Raw genomic sequence first — 23,298 nt, 5'->3', positions numbered from 1 at the left:
CCAGATTTGGCCCCTGGTCTAGACATTACAGATGAGGTATCCTTGGTCTATCTCTTTTATTGATTGGATTTCAGATTCCTTAAAAATAGAGGCTCGGCATCACATGTGGGCATTATCACAGCTTCCTGTTTTCAGGAAGTTTTCTACAGCACCCCCCTACCAGGCACAATCTGCCTACATTACAGAGACTTAGTGATGATCTGATATTAGGTATGTTATGACAATGGAAAGTGGACAATGGGTAAACTTAGTTATTTAATTAGGAATTTTAGGAAGGTAGATAGCAGGAACCTGGTAAGGCAAAATATTAGCAGATTATACTTCAGCTTTAAAAACATGCTGTCAGCTGGTTTATGCACAGAGAAGTGAGAGTGTCTCAGCAAGTTGTAAAGGGGGCATGGGGAGGTCTACTCCCCTGTTACACTCTCCCGGTATAGCAGCCAATCACTAGGCCTATGCATGGGAGGGAGGGAGCATGTGAGACACATATAAAATAATATTTGGCTCAGTAAGGGAAGGAAGTTCCTTGTTTACTTTATGTTTTCTTGTACATCAGGAAGTTCTGAATTTGGGACTTGTTTGGATTGTCATACATGGGCATCTAGTTATACTTTAAGTTGTTATTGCTTACTATGAAAATTCTGATTGTCTGACTTCTGTGCAGATCATTGGACTTAGTTAGAACTCTAAGGTGACCATGAATTGTGGAGAGTAGATAGCGTTAAGCATTCTCTGCTGAAAAGAGCAGTTTTGTACTCCACATTGCATTTGAAGACTCATTCCTAAATACAGCCTGTGGTGTCAGGTCTGTGTGTATCCCACTGAGCGTTCTTTGCATAACACTGCAGAAAATATACTGTTATTAAGGGGAGAACTGGGAAATATGTGGATGTACTCTCTAGCCTTTTTTCTCTTAATAAAATGAATGAGAATTTACCCTGTAGTCTTTAAACTTGTTGTAGGTCAATGTACTAAAAAATACTAAGGTGACAATCAGCAACACAACTAGGAAACTAACATTGTTAATAAAGCACGTATTGTATTTTCACCTTCAGGTAAGCTGATCTCTGGTTAAGTATAAATAATTTAACTTTTGCTTTACAAATTTCAGTCTCCATGGTCTATAGCCATGTAGAAGCTCTTATCAATATAAAGTCTCACAATATACACCCTAGCTAGTGGGCACAGAAACAATGTGATGTAGGTATAATGTACAACTGACAAAATAAATTGCTGATTTCAACCATACTGATTTTTGAAAGGTTTTATTTTAGCTTTTTTAAAATCACTTTTTTGCATCTTCCAAGTTCATTCAAAGGCAAAATACTGCTACAAAATAGGAGTGAAGTGCATGCTTTGAAAAAAGGGGCATACAGCATGAGGCAACAGGGCACAAGGCAATTCAAAGAGAAAATCAGGCAATAGATTAAAGCAAGGGTTCAGGCATCTTGACAGGAAGCAAAATGTGCAAAGTCAGTAAGGGGCAGGGTATATGATAAGGCAGGGAAGCACTGGATAAGAGTTGGGAACAGGGGTGATGCAGGAAAGGTACAGCATATCCATGATGAGTGCAGTTTTGAGGCTGTAGGAGAGATGGATTTAGGTAAAAAAGTATACTGCAATGGAAAATAAATCTTGCAAATATACTGAGCTGGATCATCACATTCTTTAAAAGCATACCCAATACTGAGAAGAAAAAGAGAGAAAAATTTGATATGATTTAGACAATACAGTAATGGAAAATGATAATCATTGGAATAAAAAATGATAACGGATTTTCAACAGTCATTTGTCCAGTTATTTCTAGATTGGGGTTGATGACTCTGCTAATAATAAATCTGGCTACACGTGTAAAGCCTTCAATGGCCAATTCGGCCAATTTCAATCAAAGCCCTTGCAGCTTGTGCGGCCTTATCCTGCACGGTGAAAATCTGCTAGAGAAGGATGGAGAATTTCATTGCAAGAAGAGCTTAGCATCTTGTGCATTCATTGGCCAATCACACTGTATACCACAGTCTGAATATTTAGTCCGACCCTTGATAATCTAATTCTGAAAAGTAAACAATTTTATTTTACTCCCTTTCACAGATCTGGTCACAAACAACAGACTGTAAAGTGTGTAGCCAGCAAAAAAATGAGATGGGGAGAATGTGACTGTGCAAGACAAAGGTAGACAATGAGAAACAAGAGGAAGGAAGAGAGAGTAAAGCCCTTTTTATGTAAACATTAGGGGTAGAGAGGTAGAGAAGGAGAGACAGATAGAAGAGACAGTGTGAGAGAGTTAAAAAGGAACACTTTTTCATCTCATGTCAAAAAATACGAGATGAGGAACGCAAGCGAAACATCAAGAAACAGCACGGCAGCCACCACAAGAGGATCAACATCCTGCAAGAAGAAGATAACTGATATCAGAAAGAGAAATCTAGACAATGAATCAACACAAAGCAGAAAAGATAAAACTGATTGTTTTCCCACGAAAGTCTTACCCTTTGCATACGTGTTTTAAGGGGGGACTCGTGTGTCCCCCCTGCATCCACAGGTTCCTCTACGCACTCTATGCTGGGTGAAGAGTTATTTAGTCCTTTTTCAGAGGTGGATTCAATAGGCCTTTGTTCCTCTGAATGGTCTGGCACATGTGTGGGGGTTCCTACTTGAGAAGGAATATCTTCTTCCTGGATAGGGGGGCAAGGAGTTCCATCTCGCAAATGACAGCATGAAAGGGTCGGGGGTGTGTCAGGGTGGCTAGGAGGCAAGCTTGGTTCTGGGGTTTGGTCTAGAGGGGTCTCATCTTGACAAATTTCATTGGGGCACTGCCTAAGCCATGGAATATCACTGTCAGCAATTTGTTCCTCTTCATCTTGAACACAATTTGAGCCTGTTGTGAAATAGTAATAAAATAGAAAAGTAAACAATCAAAAAGAGTGATGTTGTCTTACTAATTACACAACATAAGGAGAAGAAGTTAACATGGAATTGCCTCCAATATACCATATTTTTATTCGATATTTCTTCTTGTTTAAAAAAAAATTTAAACCCAGTAACAAAAATGTAATATGCTGAAACATACCAATCCTAAATATGATAACGACATAACTTTTATTCCTTTTTTTTCACATGGTAACCCTGCTAGTAACAGTTATACACCATACTGTATTTATAGAGAAGTACCTTTGTCACTCTAGAACAGATCTACTGGATACCTCTCTTTCCTGATCTCCTTAACATTGAGAGGTTCTCTAGTCCTCATATGAGATCAATTTTACTTATAGGAATATAGCAGAGGCAAAGAGCACAACAAAGGTTATAGGCTAAGAAGTTTTCAGGATATAATAAAACAATTTCAATCGTATATATATATATATATATATATATACACATGTCAAAAGGGACCAAATACAGGAGAAAATTTGGTAGTTTTTTTATACTCTTTAAATCACAAAATCATCCTCCATTCTGGCTGAAAAAAAATTACTTTTGTGTTGTAATGGTTAGGATGCATTAAATTATAGCACATGAAAGGAACCCTACTATAGTATGATGTAGGTGATGTTCACTTGCAAATACTATACACACATCGTTTTTATTACTGTTATTCTACCTGGGTTCTCTTGTTGTCCTTTCTCAGTAGTATGAAAATTAGGAAGTTGGGGTATTGAGTAAAGGACAAGCTTCTCACCTAAAAATGTTAAGTGGCTTTAAGGTTAATGACTGATATGGAGAAATGCTTTTTGTTTTCTCACAAACTTAATGAATGTCATGAAGTTTGGAGGCTTTGTAGAGTGTTGGGTAGAAATAAGCCTCCATTCTTAGGTGTACAAATTGTTATATATATATATAAGCTTACTGATGCTCAGGGCTATCTCTGCTGTGGGTAAATGACTAAAACCTGGAATAAGGTACAGCTGGTGCCTTGTTTTGGGTACCCTATTAGGGTAAACTTAGTCAATGAGTGACTTGAATTTAGTCAGTTGCTTGGACAAGCACATGTTTTGTTGGTTTTAAGCTATAGACATGCTGTACTGATATAGACCTTCTATATTTAAACTGTTTGTTTGTTGACTTACTAAGTGAAAGTGAAGAATAAACTTGAATCCTCTCTGGGTGTCCTTGTCTCACACTTGGTTATGATGTAATACTATGATGTACTGTGTGTTCTTACAAATTTCCCTCATTGCCAGCCGTATTGTACAATATCAGACTCCTGTACACAAAGGAAAATGGCAGAGCTCAAGTCCAAATTAATAATAGCAATATCACTGCCTTAAATGAGTCACAATGGCTCAGAATTGATATGATAGAGAAACAGCTGGGAAAAATTAAGGTTGACAAAGCACCAGGACCTGATGGATTACATCCACGTGTCCTCAAAGAGCTGGGCTCTGGTATTTCAAATCCAATAATTTCTCATTTTTAGAGACTCTTTAGTCACTGGCAAGGTATCGATGGATTGGCATAAGGCCAATGTGGTTCCTATCTTCAAAAAGGCAACAATGTCATTACCAGGTAACTACAGACCCGTTAGTTTAATGTCTATATTTGGAAAGGTCTTAGAGAGTTTGACAAAAAACCACATAGAGGAGCTTCTGCTAGAAAATAATAATATAAGTGATAGTCAGCATGGCTTCAAGAAAGACAGAAGTTATCAAACAAATGTACTCTCTTTTTATGAGGAAGTAAGTAAACAGGTAGACAGTGGAAAAGCAGTTGATATAGTGTACTTGGACTTTGCTAAAGCATTTGACACTGTACCCCACAGACGGGTAATATGGAAGTTAGGGTTGATAGGTTTAGAAAAGTCAATCTGTAAATGGATAGAGAACTGGCTTAAAGACCACATCCAGGGAGTTGTAATTAATGATTCATACTCTGAATGGTCTAAGGTTATCAGTGGTGTACCCCAGGGTTCAGTGTGGGGAGCTTTACTGTTTAACATTCTTACAAATGATATAGAGTTTGGGATTAAAAGTACCATTTCTGTGTTTGCAGATGACACCAAACTATGTAATGGAATAAAGTCCATGTCTATAATCTACAAGCAGACCTGGATGTACTGTTTCATTGGGCAACCAAGTGGCAAATGACATTTAATATAGATAAATGTAAAATTATGCACTTGAGAGCTAACAACATGCATGCTTCATACTGTCCAGGGGGAGTACATTTGGGGGAGTCAAAAATGGAAAAGGATCTGGGGGTTCTGGTAGATCATAGACCTAATACCAGCATGCAATGTCAAGCTAGCAAAAGTACTTTCTTGTATTAAATGAGGAATAGACTGCAGAGATGGAGACATATTCCTGCCCCTGTACAAAGCATTGGTCAGACCACATCTGGAATATGCAGTCCAGTTTTGGGCACCAGTTCACATAAAGGACATTGGAGAGAGTGCAGAGAAGGGCAACTAAACTAATAAAAGGAATGGAGGAGCTCAGCTATGAGGAGAGATTAGCTGAACTGAATCTATTCCCCCTTGAGAAGAGACATTTAAGGGGGGATATCATCGCCCTATATAAATATAGAAAAGGGTCCATATAGAGAACTTTCTTCCCCATTATTCACTTTGAGATCATTACAAAGAACAAGAGGGCACTCTTTGCGTCTGGCAGAAAAGAAGTTTAAGCTCCGGATAAGGAAGGGATTCTTCACTGTAAGCTCTGTGAAAATGTGGAATCGGCTCCCTCAGGAAGTAGTTTCAGCAACTACTATAGATTGCTTTAAGAAAAAGATGGATGTTTTTCTAGAAGCACAGAATATAACTGGGTATTAAGGCTTTAAAGTAAAAATAACAGTGACTGTTGATCCAGGGAACATCCGATTGCCTCATGGAATCAGGAAGGAATTTTTTTTCCCCTGTTGAAGCAAATTGTACCAGGGTATTTTTTGCCTTTCTCTGGACCAACTATGTCTTATAGGGTTTTATATCTGTGATATGGGTATTTCCCTAGTGGTTGAACTTGATGGACTTATGTCTTTTTTCAACCTAACCTACTATGTAACTATGTAAAGGCCCTGAATAAAAATCCTTACCCTTGCTCATTTTCCTGCTTCTAACATCACCTTTATCTTTACAGACTGTTTATTTGCTACCTAATATATCCCCCCTCCATAATCTTTTGGTTTGATGCAATGTTAAAGAAAGGTTTATGTAAATTGAAACCAGCCCATCTGTGTACACCTGCTCCAGTCTGTTATTGTTGACTGACTGGATTTCTTTTTCTCAGCATACACCATCCCCATTATTTTAGGCCATCTGTAGCTTCCACAAGGATAGAAAGTGGGTGATAGATGGTACTGTAAGGTGGCCAGGCAACCAACCAACTCTGTTCCTGAAGCCCTCACTCACTGGATTGCAAACTTTTTCCAGACCCATTTACCACACAACTGCCCCAGCTTGGGTCATAAATACCCACCATCCCAGACCAACTTTGGTTGTATGATTAACCTGTTATAACCAGTCCTATTATACACTCTCCAGTTACTAAACACTTTTTTTATGGTAGACAAACCCTTAAGTGCCCCCCATGAATGCAGCATACTATAATACCTTATATTAAACAATGTCACTTACAACTCCTACTCTAAAAGCATCAACAGTCATTTGTTAATTAATTGCAAGTTGTGGTTATTTCATAAATCATTTGATGTGCGTTATCTAAAATTACTTTCAAATAATATTTTATCCTTGTAGTTATGATTCCTTTTTTCCTCCTCACTTTTCATATGTCCAGGGAATATGTAGACAGTGCAAAAAGGTTTGAGTGCAAGTGCAGATAATGCAGTAAAACACAGAAAAATGTGTACTGATCTATATAGATAAAAAGGTAAAAAAATAGTACAATTAATTACATCATACAAGTGAATAATGAATATACATCTAACAAATCACATTCAAGTTGGATAGATTGTATAAACTTGATAAATTACTAAGAAAAATTGCTTTTGGTGAGGGTTAGTCAAGAATAAAGATGAGTGCAGATCTTTTGTCTTTACTAAAATTTGGTCAAAATTAGCCATGGAAACTGCTTAGCTTTGTTTCAGCTATACTTTTTTTTTTTTTAGGTATTTTACAGTATTTCAAAGTTTTTTTTTATTTACAAAACTAAAAAAATAGGGATTTTATATTTTGATTTTTGTATTTTTATGGAGGGGGGTCCAGCTTATTTCTTATGGGTACTGTAACTGCTTTATGATATTATATTGGTCACTTTATATGGCTTTGATTTCAGCATATTCAACATGAAAAAAAATTGACATATTTTCCAGCAGTTTATTAGGAAATACTTATCCATGTGGCGATACCTGTTCATCCTCTGCTCTACAGCTTTGCAACATTCCCATTTTTTGTCTAGATGTGTGCAGTGAAACTAAAATTTGTCTTACTCAGCAGTCCTGGTGAACACCCTGGGCTTTGTGAAGCTTGGGGAGATTAGAGAGTAATCCTGCTGCAGCCAATGAGCAGATTTGTTTCTGGCCACAGTCCTGTCCTGCCACTGGCCACAAGTCCTAAAATGCTGCCATATAACTAGCTGCACGTTGTAGCGTTAAGCTCACAGTACGTGCTTGTAGTATGACTTTCTGGTGGAGAATCTGTTACAGACTGCCTGTTTTCAGCTAGCTGGCTGTACCAATGTTTGCCTGTATTCCTGGAATCTGCTCTGTCTTAACCCTTCAAGTGTCCTGCTTGGCTGCCTGCATACCATTATATGATCACTGGCTCAGGTTCCTGGGACTATTCCTTGCTGGAAAGTCCTTTATTGCATTATACAGTATATAAGGATCTCCTTTTTACTGAAAATGGACTGTCTTACCTCCCAATGTTTCCATTTCCTGCTCTTGTGAGCTCCTGGTCCATCAAGCCTTGCCCCCAGTTGCCCTTCTTTGTGCAAAAAGTCTTAGATCAACCTGGTGCTGGGATGGCACAACTAGCCTCCCATGGCAGAGCAGGGGCTTGCTGATAAGCATAAACACTGGACCAAGGATACACAACGTGGCTAATTTGTTTACTTTTAATCCATATTTTCCAAAATATTGGAACACTATACATGGTTTGACGACCAAATAATCATTTTATTTTGTTAGCATGTGGACATGCACTCAGAAGCCCATACAAGTCATGTTATAGAGTATGTTAAAAATGCCCCCAAAGAACCCCTAAGGCAAACACACATGTGTCTAAACGTGGTCAAAGGGGCAACCATCCTACTCAGTGGTTCCAAACGCAACCCCCATGGTAGGATCACTTCTTTTACACAGAGAAATTTGTTATTAGTTTTACCTTAGTCAGCAATATTATCATCAATTACAATTAAGCTTGTATGTGATGACTGTATATTTACTAATGATTAGGAAGAATAACTGAAAACCCTTTATGGGAAATATTGTCTTTTGTCTAGTTTTTAGCTGTGTTAGGATGAGATACCAAGAACTCCGAATCATACCATACCAGAAATCAGTGTCACATGAAAAGAGTTTTGTAGTGACCCTAGTAAACTTAAGTTGTAATCAATGAAGAAAAGAGTATGAAATGTTTAAAAAACATGTGCTAACAACATCCATTGATGGGACTGGGAAGAAATTTGTAGTGCTCATTCTGCTTCTGAATGGGCAGATGTCTTATTTTTGTCTTTCTCTTCAAACCTGTTTGTTCATTTGGCAGTATGACAGATTAATGAACTGGATTGTGTATGGTAGAGGTTCTCTGTACATTCTGCCTAGCTGATCTGGTATGATAATAACATTTTTCTAATCTTTAGAAAGCTGCATTGACATAACTATTCAGGTGAAAGTGCAAAAAAATCTTGTTAGGTTTTTAAGAGGGAGCTATATACACAAATCCCTTGCACCAGAGAAAACAATAGTGAATTGCCAAGGTTTTCTATCCCTCCCCAATCATTTTGCTTTTCTAGAACTTTTATTAGGGTCTGTCAGGTGAATTCTTCCCATTAACAATGGATCATTGATGTGGCCAGAACAGGCGGGATCGGGATTACCTAGGGTATGTTAGCAGTAAAAATGATCACTTATTGGTGCTTGGTATACAATACTGCTGCATACACTTTTTGGTGTATAGCAACTGGTACCTCAGTGTGTATGCTTGCACATTTACTGTTGTCTGATATAAAGTTATTTGAAGACGCATATTAAAATATATACTCACTTGGTGTTTCCAACAGTTCTTCAAGGTCATGTGAGAGGATCCGAGCAGCTCGAGATGCTTCCAGTGCTTGCTGAGCAGCTACAGAAGCAGCTTCAGCTTGAAGACGAGCATCAGCAGCACTAAATAGAGAGAAATAAATCCCATTTTACTTATTGCATGTAAGAATAATAGGGAGTTCAAACTAGTAAATTAATTTACTGAGAATATAGTTAAAAAACATAATTTGTACTTTATATGGCATGTTTCAGATATAAAGGATGAAAGAAAATGTATCCCTGGTATGATACTTAGGTGTCAGCACTTTAATGTACAATACAACAACACGTAAAACATATAAATATGAAATATCTGATCACACATTTGATATAGTACAAACATATGAACATTTGTACATTTATTCTCTGAAATGTTACTGTTAGGGTCATCTAAGGACACCCAGTAAAGAGAATTCTAACTTTATAACTACTTATAAAAGCTTTAAAATTTGTATCTATATAACTCTATAGTTTGTATATAGAATTTGATTTGAGGCAAAGCAGAAATTTTCATATTTAGTGTTAGATTAAAAGTAAAAAAAAGCAAACATCACACTAACAATTAATTGCAGGTTAGTGGTATAGGTTAAAAGGAAGCTTCCTATAACTCTTTCCCGGAGCTATTTTAAACAAATGCATGCTACGATTTTCAAATTCATATGGGGAAATAGGAGCCCTCGTTTAAATAGACAATTGCTCTTTACACATACGAGTGTGGGGGGCCCGAATTTGAACCTATACTATGCCGCTGCTCATTTGGTGAGAGCAATTAACTAGGGAGCAAATCAGGATTCCAAACTTTGGGTACAGGCTAAACAGACCTTTCAGTAGGGTGCCCCTTCAGGCACTGCTATGGTTCTCAATGCCAAGTCAATATTTGGACAAAGCGCACACCACCTTGCTAGCCACTAATAATATCGGTAGGAAGTATTTTCAGTTCAGGGAGGTGTCACCTCATTCCAGCCCTCTGACACCATTTTCGGATAATCCAGGATTTACACCCAGCTACTGCGGAGTGGCTTTGGTGATCTCAGGAAAAAAGGCATGACCAGAGTGAGACATTTAATGTCTAGTGGGACATGGTGTACGCAGGGAGATCTGCAAAACCCTTCGCTTCCATATGAACTAGATTATTGGAGGGCGGCACAATTATCCCATTTTCTCAAAACGCTGCACGTAGATGTGAGCTACAGTAGACAACTAATGATTTATGAAAAAATGTTTATTGTTGATATGAGTTCTAGACATGTCTTGTCAGCTCTATAGTCCATGCTAAATATGCCGCCAGAAGGTTACACACCTACGTACCTGCAGGGATGGGAAAGGGAGTTGGGGATGTGTCTTTCCCAGGCCCAAAAAGAACAAGTACTGAGGTATTGTCATAAAACCTCCATCCATAGTAGTTCCCTAGAAACGGGGCAAAAGATTCTCACACACTGGTGCAAGACACCAAATTACCCACTATTTTCCATACTGAATCAGATGTGTGCTGGAGATGTGGGGAGGAAAAGGGCAGGATGCTGCATATCTTTTCGTCATGCTCACGGCTTACAGGATTCTGGCAAGGGGTCAGGAAAGTAAGTCAGGATATGTCAGTGACATCAATTCCTAATGACCCTGGCTTTTTTCTTCTTCACCTTAACCATTGGCCCCAGAAAGTGTATGATAAATCGGTGGTAAAAAATTTTGTTAAATGCCGCCAAGACGTGCATACCTTGTATGTGGAGAAAACTCAGTTTTTGGAAAGTGGTTCCATCACTAGGCATGTGGCTACGAAGAGTGAATGAAATTAAATTGATGGAGGACCTCACCTCCGATCTATATAAAAGAAATGAGAGATTCCTAGACACTTGGGCGCCTTGGACAATGTTCCAAGAATCGCCTTTATACAAGAATATGTTGGGAGAACAGAGTCTTGTAACTGACCCTTTGGTAAAAGCTGTATATGTTAATGGGGAATTGGTTTGGTCAGAGGAAAAGGTTCTGTGGAGGGAAGGGGAGATGGGCTTGGATAATGGGTATAATGGGTCTGGAGGGTTTGCGAAGGGTCCTTGTGCTGTAGGTACTGTCTCATTCTCTATCTTGGTCAAGATGTAAGGGTTCTATTAAGTTTGTTATATGTGTTTTGGTCTATGTTTGAAACTATATGTTGCAGAACAATGTTTTTGAGATTGTATAACTGGGATTACTGTGTGTTCTGTATGTTTTGGTATTAAAATTAATATAAAATCAATAAAAATAAAATGTTTTTTTTTTTTAAAAAAAAAGGAAACTTCAAGGATTGACAGTTAGGGTTTTTAAATGATAACATAAATAAAGTATGGGTTAGGGATTAAAGTTAGGTTTTATGATGATATTAGGGGTTAGGTTGGATGGTAGTAAACTGAAAACTACTCATTGCTTTCTTTTGGAATGTTTACAGAAGCTCTTAAACATCACATACACTACAAGCATACAGTATATCAACTATGTATTTAGCTCTTTGCTAGGTGTCCAGCCTTGAAGTACCCAAATTACTTAAATAACTTAAAAAATAAAGAAATAGGAGTTAGATGCTATATATTATATTAGACCTAAACTTGAAATGTACATTGTGTGACAATTCATAAGTAAATACTGCAAGACATACATCATGTGACAAATTATGGCTTTGCATTTGAAGTGTGCTTCTCTGTATTTGCCATCTAAGCTAATTTGCTTTTGATGTGTAATTTATCCTAATGTACTCTGTACTATGTAATGTTCTGTAACTGAAGAGATATATCTTAGTCCATCTAAATATATTGTGCTTTCCTAGCCAACATTTGTATTGATCATCATTTTAGCTTTGCAGAAAAGCACTTACTGCAACAACAAATTATTCCTGCAATTTAGCCTGGCACTCTTTCTGTTGTAGCAGTCCAGAGTTCACAAATATTGTTGTGACAATAAAAATAATGATGATGATTATGATAACAAATCAAATAAGATAAATACAGATGTGACCCTTGTTAATAACAATAGCCACCATGGATGCTTGAAAGAGCCAAACTCTAGTTAAACTATAGCTGAAGCTCGGTATATACTCTTGTTGGAATATGCAGTACCAAACTAATTTGATCAAAGCTAAAGGGTTTGTAAATTCAGAAAAAAAACTGTGTGAATAGGAACACAATCCCTAACTATAATACTAGTGTTACATTGGGTTGGGTCCTAGAAAAAGCACTAGATGCTCCAGTAATACATGTGCTTTTCTTACCTTATAATCATCTGCATTTCAAATAAGGGCTATCACACAAATAAATTGGTTTTACAAAAATGTCAAAAATAGAAAGTGGCTTGCATTTGAGATCTGTTGGTGACATATTTCAAATTTAATTCACATTGACTTTCATGGAGGAATACAATACAAAGAAGCAAAACAGAATTTCTGTGTAGGAAGTAACAATTAGTCATATAGGACTCATCCAATCCAATATGATTGTGCACGTCAGAATATAAAGCTGTTGACATGCACAGTAAAAATCCATTCATCCAAGGACCTGGCAAGCATGGTTATTGGCTTCTTTGCACTAGTCCAAGTAATAAACAGTCCTCTATACAATAAGTGTGTTTGTCTGAAAGTGGCTGTCCTTAGTAATTCAAGGGCTAAGCTGGGCTGGACAGATATTTCCAAAAGCCATAATGCAATCTTTTTTATTTACCCAAACCACAGGTTTCATGGTTTTACTGCTTGGTGCTCCTCCCTGCTCTTATGATGGCCAATAGGGAGACAAACAAGTGGGAAGGGGCTGTCATAGGTCGAGGTCCATGTTTCCGATAAAAATCCTAGCTGAATTTCAGAAAACAGATGCACTCTCTGCATTGGAGTGTGTGCATTCACAAGGGGCTTCTTAGGGGCTTCAATATTTTTCCACCTCTGAATCACTACAAACTGTTTCAGTGGACCAATACATTAATATTAACTTCAAGGGCTAGTGTGGTTGTGTATTTCAAACATACTGGGCAGGGGGAGTGGCCTGGTCATGGCGATGTGAGCTTGCATTTCTAAGAAGGACCCGCTGGTTCCCTGCTAAACTCTTCCAAATGGCACGTTCAACTTTAGCCATAGTTAGATGGAAGAAGGAGTATACATCTCTAACCACCAGCAGATCACGGACAATTACCTTGGTATATCTTCCCTTCAGTGCTACCTGACAACATGGCATCAGTGCTTATTTCTGAATTTGCAGCTGATTTGAAGATAGCTGCTGTGAATTGGAGTATTAAGTTTCTCAGAATAAATGAAAATAAGAAATCATCAAGTTGAAGATGCTACAAAGGATGGTGGAAAAACAGTGCACAGAGCACCTTGCTTTATATGGAACAATATTTTGTTTTGTATGAGGGGCTCAATAAGGTTTATTCGGGGCAGTTTTACTCCATATTTATGGCCTGGACAATTAGGCTATTACCTGTACGTTTAGGTAAATTTAAGGAAGTGGCGGGTCTCCCTTGCTTGCCCAGTGCACAGTCACCTTAACCAAGTAGGCTGTTACCAACAGGTCTGATGTGGGGGACTTTACACAGAAGTTTTGTTACATACTGGACTCTTTGCTGTTTCCTTTCTTCTGTATTTGTATTTTGCACTGCCTTCTTCCTTTTTCCTACTTTACAAGTTTAAATTTATAGTAAATCATGACTACACCCATGATATAAGTCTCAAAGTAACAAAGCAGCATGTTTTGCTTTTGGTGGACCTTCACAGACATTGGTTAGATGGGTTAAGGAACCTTTTCACATGAGAGACAAGATCCTTACACCTAAAAATTAGAGATATCAGATGATTAACCACAGCTGTTCAATTTACTCTAACTATTTATACTTTGTTTTCTCCACCGAATCATATATCCATACTATAACGTTTTTTGACAATGCCCTCATACCTTTCTTCTAAAATGTCATAAAAAGCCTTCTTGTTAAACTTCTTGTAAATGCTACCATATCATATATCCCTTTGTACTGGAGGCTATTGGACTCCCTTCCCTATTCATTTGTGGTTCCTCAGGGTTAAAGATACGATTCATAGGGAAGATTTCACCTTTAGCAATAAAGGCACTCGGGTTAAGAGGGGGAACCACATGGACCTGATCTAAAGATTTTATTCTTATATCCTACACTAACATTGGTTGGAACTAGAATTTGTGACCTCTCTTACAGCCCCTCCTTCACCTCTATATTCTTTCCTACCGTCTCACCTACCGTTCATATTGAACAATCTAAATTTTTTTGGAAAGGAAGTGAAAAGTACAGGAATACAGGAATGAAGGGTTGGGGAGAATGCAGATTGTAAAGATTGTATGAATTCTGAGTGTTCTTCCATCTGGTATGATCAGACTACCTGTATTAAACTGGTCTGAGGGAGTAGAGCAACTTGTGCTCCTCTGTAATATATGTTCCCCTATTGACTGTATGCTTGGCAAGTGGTTGTCATTGTTGTTTCCCTTTTCTATAAAGAAATGTTAAAAAAATACTCTGAGGAGAGTGGTGGATTATCCACCACGTATACATATTATTGCCGAAGTATCCAAGCTTACAAGTAGCTTGTACACACAGCAGGGTGAGGTTGGGAGGAGCGAGACTGCACTGCGTATAAAGTATATTTACCAAATTACTTTTAGATGTAGAAAATTTTAATGCACATATATAGCTGCTCAACATTCCTTCCAGTGCCACTCACAAAACGTAATAATTGGTTTAACTTATCCCTGTGAAAGGTGAAGCTCTTGCTGGTCATTCTGAATGACACCTCAATGTACCCCCTCAACACAAGTGCATTGCACCACACAACAGCACATGGTAATGAAGTACTATGCATTGTATAGGACAATGGTACAAAAATACCACATGCCCTTTTTGGTGTGTTGGGCATTCAAATCAATGGCTGTTCGTTGGCATGCACACGCTAACGCAGGACAACAGTGTAAATCGGACCAAAATAGCAACTGAATATTCAAATCAGCTAAATACATTACAGGTGCATTAAAAATGCAAGGCAATGCATGCAAAATCTTAAGCTAAATTCACTTGGACAGTGGCAAGGCTTTTTCCAGGTGGTTGCCAGCTTGCCAGCTGTTAAACCACTACCAGCGCCATTCTTATTAAAAACAAATTAATGTTCAGATGCATTTTTGATTGTCTGCTTCCGGGTGTTCTTTATGTTCCTTGGTGAATTCTTAAGTTTTCAAATGCTGTTTGTAGCGTCTGGCAGGGAGCCAGGGTTACATGTGATTTCGCAGAAGTAACCTCACTTTGTCACAATCACCTGTGTGAACTAGACTGCATTGTTTGTGTTCTTTCTAAAGCTGACTGCAGAACAAAGAGACCAAAGGCTTGTCATCTGACAGCAGTGCAGTCATATATATATTTCTTGTTTTGTTTCTACTTTTTTTATTTCCTTTTTGATCCAAATATTTTTTGTTGGTAATTTTTGGTAGAAAAAAAAAACAGTGTTAATTAATTTGTAAATGCCTTTACTATGCTTTTAGAAACAAAATAACAGCGTTGTATTACATTTGGCGAATAAATTATTACAAGTACTATTTGTCGACAGGAAGGCTTATTTGTTTAAAACTAAAACAGCAAACTAGAAACAAAGCACATTTTTTCTTGTTTTGTTAGATATTCTGGTTATAGATTTCATAGAAAACGAAATATTTTTCAAGACAAATACTAACAAAAGAAAGCCTTGTCTGTACCAATAAAAAACGAATGACAAAGTTATCACTAAATCAGTAGGCCCATGGCGGAAAATTAAAACCTGCTTTAGTCCATATGCAGTATATTGGTAAAGAGCTACACTGGTTAAACTGAAAGTTCAGCTTTGGTTTGACACTGCCCTCACCGTAGCATGTTCCTTGCTGTCACTCCAACAGCGCTGGAAGGCTGCAGCCAAATATCCAGGCAGGCCTGGAGCCAACAAGAAAAAAGACAGCAAAGGCTCAGGGGCCTCATGACTGGGTGCTAATGGGAACCAGTCATGTAGGTGTTAAGGCAGGAAGAGAAGGGTGTGGGTTATGGTGGGGTGATCATTAGGGGTGGAGAGATGGCAGAGAAATAAAAAGGGCTGGGCAGAAAGAGGGGGACGTTGGTAGTTGGTGTAGCTATAGTGAGCTTCCTGGCTGCACTGAACTTTGGGTGGTTTATCTGTTAGTAAGTCTAGTTGGGTTGGGGCGGTTGGGTTCAAGGAAGGCAGGGTCTGGTTGATAAAGGAATATTTCATCACTGGGATTGGGTTCATGGTGAAGGCAGTTTTGGGGCAACTGTTGGACATTGAGGAGCTTGGTGTGGGGATGATATCCGAACCCAAGGCAAGGGTGCACGCCTGAGGGATAAAAATATCAATCTTTAGGTCATCGGTGGTGTGTTGGTTTATTCCGAGGGTGCCTTCCCGGATCTGCAATCAGGGTGTTAAGGAGTGTTTGAGGTAAAGTGAAAATTAGGTTGTTGAATATTGTTTATATTGTAACCAAATATATATATATATATATGTGTGTGTGTGTGTTTGTTATTTATAAATATTTATGTTTGTGATGTTTTTTATAAAGAGTTGTTATTAAACCGCTGACCCCCCAGGCAATTTGTTCCTAACACAGTTGTATGTGTTATTTGAAGGGGTTGGGGGGTGGATATGGGAGGGACTGTTGACATAATTTTAGATATTCATATACAAACAGTAAACAATCATGGGCAGTCATTTAAAAAAATCACTTTTATACGTTGGACCTACATTATTTTAAAAGGAATTCTAAATAGTATTGCTTTACACTGGCCTGCTCTATTCCCTCTTTTTAGAGCAATCCTGGCAGTGGGCCTATGACTCCTACCAGGAGTGGCAGCTGCCAGGCTGTATGCAGCCAGAAAGGAACCTGTAAGCAGTACCATTGCCCAGGTCAGTTTCCATTATTAAACTTCCTTTGAAATATTTCTAGATCATTTGCTTTTTGAGATACCAGAACTACTAAGCAGTATCAAAATGCCCAGTGCTGGAAGAAACGCACAACAGGTCAAGTACGGCCAGCAGATAGGAGTTGGATATTTGTGGTAACAATGAGGTTCATCGTGCCATCTGCATTGTTGGCATATGGTGCTGCAGACATGAGGTCAACAACAGTGCCCAGATAAAGGAAGAGGAGAAATAGCACTGTCACTCCATCACATGAAGTGAAAAACTTGAAACTGGTCTTGCAAGTGGGTTTGCAAAGTAGCGTTTCTGGGGGTAAACCAAGAAAAAATTACAAAAAACACTGATCTCTTTCAAATATAACTATAGTTCTACTTTAAGGTAACCTTTAAGGCCTTTTCCTATTAGTGTGTTGGGTTTCATGTAGTTTCTAGGGAGAAATACGTGCATTAAAGCATGGCAAAGCACAAGAAATATTTTTGTGTGCTGGGGTGCCATTCCTCCTTCATGGAACCCCCAAAACACCTTGCAACACACTGCTGTGAGTTGTTATACTTTTAAAAGTGCAGCATGAACTATTTTGGTACACATAACACACCAATGCCAGTGGCAACAGTTATTTGAGTATTGCTTGCCATAATTAACAACTTTATTTCTATAACACTGCTCAAGTTTAATTCTTAGAACTTTCCTACCATTAGGAACCGTGGACCTAGTGTAGTAATCCCGATAACCGCCCCCCCCCCCCCCCCCATCCCAGAGTCAATTAAGTGAGAACACAGTTTCATAAACCCCTGCAGGTGACCAAAGACAAACTTTTTTTTACCTTCTTATATTTCATGACTCTGGTATTTAATACAGGTTCTCTTTTCCAATGCTTTAACATGTTAAATGATGTTTTAAGATCTCAGTTATAGTTAAGAGTTTGGTTGTGATTATGAAGCCCATGCTATGTTCCTTTACATAGAAAAACAAGTGTTTTGATAGGTAGGTAATTTAAGAAGTTTATGTGCAACAATAAATGTTAAAAAAAAAATAAAAGATCAGGCTTGTGGCTATTCACAGTGCCATTTTCTTATTTGATTGAATTTAACTAGACTGGAATAAAATCAATACCTTTTAAAAAACACAATGAGATAAGTCTGTAGGATAAGTAACTTTTTTCAGTTGTTCTTACCTGGCTATTGCCATCTCTTGTTTTTGTCTGGCAGTTGCTTCAGCTCTTCTTGCAGCCTCCACTGCTCTCTCCACCTTCTCCCTCCCTTTACCCCTGCGCAGAGGGAACAGACTCTTCACTTTACCACTGGCCAACATGTTCATCTTGTACTTGCCTTCTTCTCTGGAACCATCAGGATAGGTGGTTCTACCATAACCATGCCTTCGATTTCTCAGCCATTCCCCTTCATAACTAAGCCCATTTGACCTACGGCTTACCCCATACCCACTGCGGCGTTCACTCTTCCACTCGCCAGCATAGGTCTCTGTTTCCCAGGCAGCAATTGGTAGCTCAGACTCTGTTTCTGCTACACTAGCACTTGATCCATCTTGACTGGCACTAGATCCTAGAGAGCCACCAGCCCCTCGAGTTTCACTTCTCAAAGAACTGCGTTGGCTGTCCCGACCACTAGTGGGGGCTTTGGTATCTGATCCACGATGTAATCGGAACCCACTAAGTATAAGTGAACGTGGAAAGAAGAAGCCTCGCTTTTTTGGCTTGCCACCACTGCCAGGTCCAGTGGACTCAGAGCCAACTCCTCGTACTTTCAGGACAAAACCCCCACGGGATCCAGAGGCAGGGCTTCCTGGAAGTAGTCCTGGGGCTGTGTCAGTAAGGGCATCAGGGGAGTTAGGCAAAGAAGTGAGGGTTGGTGTTCGGGGAGAACGGAGGAGTGCAGCTTGATGATATGGGACACTCTGACGTACCCCATATCCATGACGCTTACCGGTTTGCCACTGGCCTTGATATGTACCTGCAGAGATGAAATGGGATGTAGGCAGGTTGGGTAAACACGGAATGCAATTATGAAGAGAGATAAGGAGGATAATCAATAATAATTGTTATAACAAAAAAAACAGCAGTTTTCTAATTTTCCGTGCACCTGTCAATTAATTTTACATCTTACATGTTATAAAAGTACAATTCTACAACTATAACTGTATAGCCTCTCACCTCCATCTGAATACGTCTCCATGCCATAACCATCTTGCTGTCCATCAGTCCATAGTCCCTCATATCGTGCTCCAGAAAGGCTCTCTCTGACACCTAGCCTTCCCTTTAGTCCATGTGTCCATTCACCCCGATACAACCATCGTCCTTTGTGTTCTTCTCCAAGGCCATTCCTCTTGCCTTGGTCCCAGTAGCCACGATATGTGTTTCCACTGGGCCAGGTGTAAACTCCCAGAGACTCAAATCCATGGCTCCAAAGTCCACTGTATTCCCCTTGCCTTGTCGGACCCTTGCATACACCATATCCATGAGCTCGACCATCCTGCCAGTCTCCCATATAACACCCACCATCTGAAAATCCAAATGTCCCTCCGCTGAACATGCAAGAGCCGGTTTCACATCGATTTTTTCCAAGCCCCAGTTTGCCTGCTTTAATGTTTGCTCCACATAGAAAGCATAACACGCTTTAAAGTTTCCAGTAGTAATCACAACGTCAAGATATATCAACCTAAACAAAAGTTTCAGGGGACAAAACACATGATAAATTCTCCAGTTAATACTGCAGACGTGTCCATTTGTTTTTTGTATCATAGAGGGTGGCCTGAACAGTTAAGTGACAGAAAGAAACATTCCAAACTCTTCCAATTTTTTTGTTTACCTTGAATCCATTTTTTTAAATTATCTGGTTATAAATGATCCAACTGAAGAATAATAAATGAACAGGTCTCTAAAAGACTTTCTCATTGGATCCTAGTATACGTGTCTGCCAGAATCACCTGGGAAGAAAAAAACATGACAATTACAACCAATACTATGTACGGTTCAGTGACTTTACACACTCCGTACTCAATGCAGTTGACACGTTTAGTCACTAAAAGAAAACCATTCTATCCATCTGCTTACTTGCTGCTACGTTACAACCATTTGTGCTGTGCTTGCACATTTTACATATATGACACCAGAAGGAACATTAACAGCCTACATGACTTGACTGAGTTCCTGTAAACTGCCCATACATCGGTAGCAATAATACATACAATGCAATATATAGCTTACTGTGCAAACATATATATATAAAAATAAAAGCAGGAAACAAACATCACAGACACACTTGAGATGGTTAATATAACAAAATGAATTTGGAAAAAAAAGATTGTCGCTTACAGTCAAAATTATTTCGTGAACACACAATATGCAAAACAGAGCACATATACTACTTGCAATAAATATATGTAGGCCAACCACATGTACGAAACACGTACACGTTTGTTTTTTGTTTTCATCTATAAAAATACAAGCATAAAGGTAAGCGAATATCTCTTGTTGATGCACAGACATTTCCCACAGTCATATATACAGTGAAATGCACTGTACAAGTATATAGGCACACAGGCTTGGTGGAGGGGGGTTGATGGTGGGTTCTGTGTTCTCCTAAAATCCACAAAGCATGTACAGTACGAATGGTAAATACATATGGTGTGTAAGGAAACATATACAGGGGAGCAGCTCTTTACTCACCTCTCAGTGCCCATAGATGCAGCTTTGAGACGACTGATGGGGGTGGAGGATGGAAAGGAGGAGGGGGTGATGCTAAAAGTGGAGAGGCTTCTGCCAGGTTGTAAGGAGGGCTCTGGGGTGGGAGAGGGCTGTGTGTACAAGGAGCAGAGCTGATGGCAGCTATGGGTCGCCCTGATTTGGAGGCTGAGCGGGTGGGAGGATGCCAAGGCAGAGGTTAGAGAGGGAGGCAGGTGTCTTCCCAATCTACAATGAGATATTATGCCATTGGGATGCCCAGGAGGGAGGGACTGGTGTGGGTGGAGGACAGATGGATGCTGCGGGCGATGTTTGGCAAACTTGGGCATGGGGCATGGCACACTGTGTATTTTATATACACATTGCACAGGGAAAATAGATGCAGTTTAGGAAGGGGTAAAGAAAAATGCTGACTGATATCACTTTCTCTCAATACATATATGACTGCTGATGTACATCACAACCAATAAAGCGGTGCATTTATTTGCTGGAATGTATCATCAGTCCCAGTTTTGACAACACACAGTGTACACACAGGATCTGTGCTGTGTATAGATCTCTCCTCATTAGCACACAGTCTTCTTTTTCTCCCTAGCAACATCCAGCAGCTGGGCCATGACTACCGTGACCATGGCAGCAGGAGGAAGAGAGAGGCGGTTCCATGGAAACTGTTACCTTGGTGAAGAAGGTTGCAGCATCCTCAGCTATCCCGTTACATGCAGACATAAACACAGAGACAGCTACACAGTCTCTAAATTTATCACACAGCCATGCAGGGCTCAGTAATTACTTTTCTAGATTTTGGTTAAAAATCAGTAGACAATGCAAGTTAATGAAAGTATTCTATTTTCATGATTTTATGAGAAGTATATAGCAAAAAATGTATGTATAAATGATCTCATGAACAGAATTGTATGAAAAAGATTGCTTTGCCACTCATTAAATTATAAAGGTAAAGTCAGCTGAAATACATATATACGTATGAATATATCTAAACATACACATAATATATACATGAAATACATTGATGAGTATGAAAAATAAACTAACATGTGAAGTGAGTAACACTGATTATCTCATTACAATAGCACCTTTAAGGTGTCAGATTTATTAGGCAGTAACTAAGAAACTCTGACTAGGGCCAAATTGTGATAGAATGATGGGTGAGCCAAACCATTCACAAAATGGCAGGTCCTGTGGGGTGCTCCCAGTATGCAGTGGTTACAACCCACCAAAAGTAAAGCAAACAACAAGAACAACAAGCAGTGGACCAGCCATAGGGCACACTTACCTCTTTCTTACTAAAGTGCAGGCACCTCTCTCCTGTGCATGCAGGCAGTTCTGACCCTGGACGTTCCTGATCTTCCAAGTTTTATCAGTTTCGCCCATCCCACCGGACAATCAGGAAATAGCCTCTTAACCATCCCTGGCTATTTAGCTAGCTCAGACACAGCACTCAGCATTCGTGCAACATGTCTCCACTACTACCGAGCCCCCTAGCTCTGCTGAGTATTTCATCTACACCTGTTGCTTAATTCAGTGCTTTCCCTTACCAGCTCCTGTGTTAACCACTTGTTGCCCAGTCTGTTGTTTCCCAGCCAAATTCCTTGTGCTGTTCCAGTGTTCCTCTCTGTCTGTGGTTATCCCTTTGTCACCTGTGCCTCCTGTTGCTTCCACTGTAGCCTGTGTGTGTGGTGGCCCCTGTGTCACTGGTGTCATTTTCCTGGATCCCTGGTATTTGACCCCTGGCTTGTGACCTGACCTCTCTTGCTTGCTGCCTTCCTTGACCCCCGCCTTACTTGACAATTCTTCTGCTTAGTGATTTGGTACCGTGTATTAACCTGACCACCCTGGTGTGTCCAAGGACCACAACCTGGCAGTAACCAGCAGTGCAACATCCTCACCACTAGTGGTTCTGGAGAAGACATGGCTACTGCTTAGTCTCTGCACCTTGGCCCTTCTCTGGGCTCACACCACTTCCGTGCAAGCCATAGTGCCCCCAGCGGCCCTGTCTCCCCAAGAGTGGCACTATAAATAAGCAAGGCTCTTGGATTTGTGTTGGGGCAGGGGGGAAGTAGGTTAGTCTATTTGGTCTGTTCTGAAAGAGCTCATGTACTACAAATTGTTGAAAAACTAGACCAGGATTTGACCCATTTCTAGGCTGCAACAACCTGCTTTAAAGTTATCTTGCATTTCCATTTACTTGTATAGGGGAAACAAAAGTCTGTCAACACAGGCCCTTATGTAACCCCAACTTTTGTGTTCTGTATACTTAATAAAGGTCACTGATTCAATGTGTTCAAGCTAGATGACCAGCATAAAAGGTAGCAAACTAGTATTTTCAGGAGGAGGTCAGCAATGACAGACCCATTGTTTGCTTTATACAGTACAGCCTGGTCCAGGTCCTTCTACAGTCCATAATTGGACAAGGAAGAATACAGTAAATAGCTGTGCACTAATAAAGGCATTTGTCATGTTTTCTCTC

At 39.4% G+C, this 23,298-nt stretch overlaps 1 protein-coding gene across 3 annotated transcripts; it reads right to left on the bottom strand.

Annotated features, from left to right (window-relative positions):
- Positions 1-1,249: 1,249 nt before the first annotated feature.
- On the bottom strand, positions 1,250-22,077 carry JPH4 (junctophilin 4). Of its 3 annotated transcripts, XM_072415110.1 has the most exons (7): positions 20,799-22,047; positions 19,939-20,056; positions 19,284-19,788; positions 18,291-19,083; positions 9,158-9,276; positions 2,487-2,875; positions 1,250-2,385 (listed from the first exon to the last, which is right to left on the bottom strand). In XM_072415110.1, exons 3-7 carry the CDS (start codon positions 19,660-19,662, stop codon positions 2,305-2,307), a joined length of 1,761 nt encoding a protein of 586 aa, XP_072271211.1. In that variant the 5' UTR covers positions 19,663-19,788; positions 19,939-20,056; positions 20,799-22,047; the 3' UTR covers positions 1,250-2,304. The 3 variants fall into 3 exon arrangements, 2 of the variants coding, with proteins under 2 accessions (XP_072271211.1, XP_072271210.1); XM_072415109.1 differs by having other exon boundaries at positions 19,284-20,056; XR_011921352.1 differs by lacking the exons at positions 1,250-2,385; positions 18,291-19,083 and having other exon boundaries at positions 2,736-2,875; positions 19,284-20,056; positions 20,799-22,077.
- Positions 22,078-23,298: the final 1,221 nt, after the last annotated feature.

Source organism: Pyxicephalus adspersus, chromosome 6 (genome assembly GCF_032062135.1).
Source record: "Pyxicephalus adspersus chromosome 6, UCB_Pads_2.0, whole genome shotgun sequence".
In the NCBI taxonomy this organism is placed as follows: domain Eukaryota; kingdom Metazoa; phylum Chordata; class Amphibia; order Anura; family Pyxicephalidae; genus Pyxicephalus; species Pyxicephalus adspersus.
This window is presented reverse-complemented; position numbering and strand designations above follow the sequence as displayed.